At 35.6% G+C, this 5,068-nt stretch overlaps 1 protein-coding gene across 1 annotated transcript; it reads right to left on the bottom strand.

Annotated features, from left to right (window-relative positions):
• Positions 1–954: 954 nt before the first annotated feature.
• Positions 955–1,878, bottom strand: LOC103542819 (olfactory receptor 12D1-like). Its single transcript, XM_008509751.1, has one exon. It carries the CDS (start codon positions 1,876–1,878, stop codon positions 955–957), a length of 924 nt encoding a protein of 307 aa, XP_008507973.1.
• Between the last annotated feature and the right edge of the window lie 3,190 nt (positions 1,879–5,068).

Below are 5,068 nucleotides of genomic sequence, written 5' to 3'. Positions count from 1 at the left end.
TGATTTCACAGTATGAGTTTGGTGACTAGTAAGGAAAACAACACAAAACTTTGATGCATTCTTTACTTTTCATTTGTATTCCATATTACACCACATTACATTCTGTGAAAATAAGTGTAGCAGTAGGAAAATAAAACAAAAGAATAGGAAGCATTTTCAAACTGATCATTTTCCATGATCAAAGACTGAGGGGAAAATGACAAACTAAGGAGCTAGAAAGTGATTCCTGAGATTTTTTTTCAACCAGCCTCTTCTTTTAACAATTTATGGCAATCTTTGACAGTTTGTCCAGTTGACTTATTGAACATCTATGGAGATAGAGGTTCCAAAACTTCTTATATAAACCGTTCTTTATTTTATCTCTGTTAATTACTGATTACAATATTATTTGGTTTAACTATTTACTTGCCTCCCTGCATGGAGAAAAAGAATCATGACCTATTGCTGAATCACTTCCTTTAACTCATATATGAGTAAACATTTACTTTTCCAATTGAATAATCATAGCTCTAAATTAAAATCTTTAATTTATAGTAGTATAATAATTTAACTGCTCAAATTAATATGTTAACATGGAGGGACTAAACAGACAAACAGGCCTCAGTATCATCCAATTACCCAAATACATGGATAGCATAGACATATTTCTACAAGCGATTTCATTTAAGAACACACAAGAATACGTAATGAATCAGTTGTATCAACTGATATTTCAAAAACAAATTTCACATTAGGATTCCATGGCTAATGTCCCATTTCTTCAAGTTTTCCATATATTACCTAGGAATACATTGATAGACACAACTGGACTGGACTTTCCCATTTATTTTCCCTTTATTCAGTCCCTCTTTTATACATATTGTATATAATTTGAGAAGCAGTACAATTTCAGATCTCAATTTTCTCATTGCCTGTTTATTTATCCCTCAGAAGAGTTCTCTAGATTTCTTCAAGTCAGAGCCTCCTGATCACTCTACTCAAGGCTCCCTTTACTTCCTTGTTCCTCAAAGTATAGATCAGTGGATTTAGTACAGGAGTGACCACACTGTACATGATGGCAATGACCCTGTCCTGGTCCATGGAGCTGCCTGAAGCAGGACGAATGTAAATAAAGACAACAGGAGCATAGAAAAGAATAACTACCATGAAGTGAGAGGCACAAGTGGACAGTGCTTTATGAAGCAAGCTGCAAGAATGGGTCTTGAAGAAAAGATAGAGGATAATGTAGAAATAAGAGATAAGTGTTATTAAGAATGGGCCCATGCCAATCGTCCCTGTGACAGTATTGAGCAGCCACTGGTTGAGTTCAACGTTCCCACATACCAACTCCAGCAATGGCTTAACATCACGGAAGAAGTGATGGATATGGTTGGAACCACAGAAGTTCAAGCGAGAGGTCATTATGGAGTGCAGCAGGGCATGGAAAAAACCAATGATCCAGATAATGATAGCCATCTGGGTACAGAGCTGATGATTCATGATTAGAGGGTAATGAAGTGGTTTACAGATAGCCACAAAGCGGTCAAAGGCCATCACACCCAACAACATGGCCTCGGTGCTACCCAGAAAGTGGAAGAAGTGGAGCTGGCTGATACACCCCAAGAAAGAAATAGCTTTGTGTGTAGAGAGGAAGTTCTCCAGCATCTTTGGCAGTGTAACTGTGGAATAGCAGATATCTAGACATGACAGATTTCCCAGGAAGAAATACATAGGTGAATGGAGTTTTGCATCAGAGATGACAACCACTAGGATGATTCCATTCCCAGTCACACTGACAAAATAAATTGTGAGGAAAACCACGAAGAGAAAAGTCTGCAGTACTTGGATGTCTGTTACTCCCAAGAGGAGAAATTCAGTGACTGAGGTTTGATTCAGCATCACTTAAAAACAACAACAAAATAATACACGAAAAGCTCTCTCTGACGGGAATCATAGTCTTTCAGCCTAGGATTTTCCCACCTAGACAACAATATTTTGAGGCAGAGCATTGTGGGCTTACATAGTCCCAACCTCAGAGGTTGTAAGTATTTTTAGATCATTAGACAATTAAATATTAAGGTTACATGTTGGTTAGGGACTGTGACTCAACCATTGTTTTCATTAGTAAATTTATCATTGATATGTTTCTATCTTCCAGGGATTTGGAGCACGTTGCTAGCCTATCATCTCTGACTTTGGACATCTACCTTCTGATATAACTTTCTTTTCATCCTCCTAAGTCAGCTCTAACAAGGGTGAATTTTTTTGTTCTGCATCATACTGCTATCTCTTGACCTGGTAAGGGACCATCTGAAGGATTTTACTTAAGAAATATAGAGAAGGATAGAACAATAACTATAAAAAAATCTGATAGAGATTCAGACATTGGAGTGCTTCCTATAGAAGAAGAATCATTCAAAATTTGGAAAATCCCTGAGAGGGGAAGAAAATGATTTGATGTGACTAGAATAGAAAAGAAATTTAACTAGGGAACACTTCTAGGGAGCCCATGGGATTTTAGGCTTTACAGCTGGAAGAAATTGTGGGAAATTATCTAACCTCTACTGCATCTCCATGAAATACCAGCTTCAAGTAATTCAGAGTAGCTGTCTTTGATAGCTGTGTATATTTTGTATATTGTTAACATTTACCTCAGTTCCGTTTAAGATACAAATGGTGTGCCAAATATAATTTATGGTTTTCTGAAACAAAACAAAATTGTATCAAAAATTAACATGTGATAAACAAAGATATAGATAAGGAGTACAGATTAGTGGTTACCAGAGAGGGCGGTCAAGGGACGGCTAAAGTGATAAAGGGGCGCATATGTATGGTGATAGATAAAAACTAGACTATTGGTGATGAGCTCTTTTAAGACAATAAAGAGGCTGAAAAATAAAAATGTACACTTGAAATTTACACAATGTTATAAGTCAATATGATCTCATTAAAAATAATTAGTTAATTTGGGGGAAATAAACTTTTTCCTAACATTTAAAGAAAATTAGCAATCCAACTTGTCTGTGCTAAATGATTTATTTCACTGCAATTTCAATATCTCGAGATTACATATCTATTTTGGAAAATATCTAGAGAACCAGGCATTTTGAATGATGAATGAGACCTGGTAATAAAAATATAGGAAGTAAAGAGCCTTCGTAATTCACAAACACAATGAGGAGGCCGTCATAAGATATGGAAACCATCTCTGAGTCATGGATGCTAAAGTTTAATACCAACAAGTAGACAAAAATTATGGGCTACTGTTCAGCTGTCTCCTATTTCATTCTCTCACCTGATTGAGTGATAAAGTTCACAGTTAAGAAAGCTTTTCAGGTTTACGTTCTCAGTGATTATAAATAGTAGAAAAATATTTGAAGTGATAGTTCATATTGGGATTGCAGCATGAACTCTTCATCTTCAAAAACCTCTTCCTCTATTTCTAAAATTCTCCTGGCCTTTTATGAGACACAAATTTCTAGACATAAATCTTTAGAGAGCATGTCCCCTGGGTCTGAGAAGAGTTGTTCTAAGAATAAACAGGATGTCTTTCCCTACCTGCAATATGAGGGACTTCCTCTTGGGTAATTCCTATCTGGGTTTCATTTTTTCATTCTTCGTATTTTTGTTCTTTACTGTGTTTCTTCTTAGTTGCAGTACCATGGATAGCACAAGTCTCAGGGGCCTCATATGTTTTCTTAGTTAAATTATCTTTTATTTCCTGGGAGAGAAATATGGATACACATTCTCACCGTGGGGACTTTCTTGGGAAAACTCTGAGTATAAAATGGGAAGAAATTTGGCAATGACAGTTAAGGAATGGTGATCAGTCATAACCCATTGATCTGTAAAGAAAGATGATTGTCTTTAATATTCTGCCATTGATTACTGTGGTTCTACGGAAAACAAAGAAAGGGAAATAGAAAGAAGTAGTACTGTTTTTGTTCTTTCTAAATCTGACTCTTCACTGTTGGTAATAATAATAGATTATTTTCTTTAATTTTGTGATCTCAAAGTTCACATTTTTCTCTGGGAGAATGAGGCTGGTTTCTCCAATGTGTATTCTTACTTCTTGCTGCATCCTGCAGGGAAAAATATCTTATCTGCTTCATCCAAGGAATATTAATATGCCATCTGACATTTACTCCAGCTTTCTAATAAAAGTTATAAATACCATGTAGTTTGTCCATATTTGTATTAAAGTCCATTTTTGTTGTTTTGAAGGAATATATATCCATCATATTAATAATTGCTTGTTATGAATATAATAGAAATAAATAACATTTATTATGTGCTCATTGTTGAAGTTATTATTCTTAACTTCTTTACATTTATCAGCTCATTTAATTCTTTCAAACAACCAGTGAAAGGAATACTAAAACTGTTTCTGTGTTACCACAAGAAAACTGAAGCTCAAAGAGTTAAGTAAATTTTGCTGTTGTTTCCCCCAAATTTTATTGAGGAATAATTGATAAATATAGTTACATACACTTAAAGTGCATAACACGATGTTTTGATTTACATATACATTGTGAAATGATTACCACCTTCTAGATAATTAACACACCCATCACCTCATGTTATTGACTCTTTTTTGTGTGTGTCTGGTAAGAATGCTTCAGATCTACTCTCAGCAACTATCATGTATTCAATATTGTACTATTAACTATAGTGGCATTAAATTTCCCTGTTTTGCAATTAATTGTGAAACTAGAATTCAAACTGAGACTCTCTAGTTTTACCAAAACTGCAATGTGTTCTCCATTTTTTCAAATTATCACCCATCTGAAGTTTTTTTTGTGTGTGAAGAAGATTGACTCTGAGCTAACATCTATTACCAATTTTCCTCTTTTTGCTTGAGGAAGATTGGCACTGAGCTAACATCAGTGTCAACCTTCCTCTATTATATGTGGCACGTCTGCCACAGTGTGGCTTGATGAGTCATGCTAGGTCGCCCTGGGATCCATACCTCTGAACCAGGGGCTGCCAAAGCAGAGCACGTGAACTTAATCACTACACCACCAGGCCGGCCCCTAAACCATCTGAATTTTATCTACAGTTGTACAGCAATCTTTCATTTTGATGAAGT

Source organism: Equus przewalskii, chromosome 19 (assembly GCF_037783145.1).
Source record: "Equus przewalskii isolate Varuska chromosome 19, EquPr2, whole genome shotgun sequence".
Lineage (NCBI taxonomy): Eukaryota > Metazoa > Chordata > Mammalia > Perissodactyla > Equidae > Equus > Equus przewalskii.
The sequence above is the reverse complement of the archived record's forward strand: the minus strand, read 5'-3'. Positions and strand labels throughout refer to the sequence as shown.

Coding starts and splice junctions, on each gene's coding strand:
- LOC103542819 (XM_008509751.1), bottom strand. CDS start 1,878: ATGCTGAATCAAACCTCAGTCACTGAATTTCTCCTCTTGGGAGTAACA.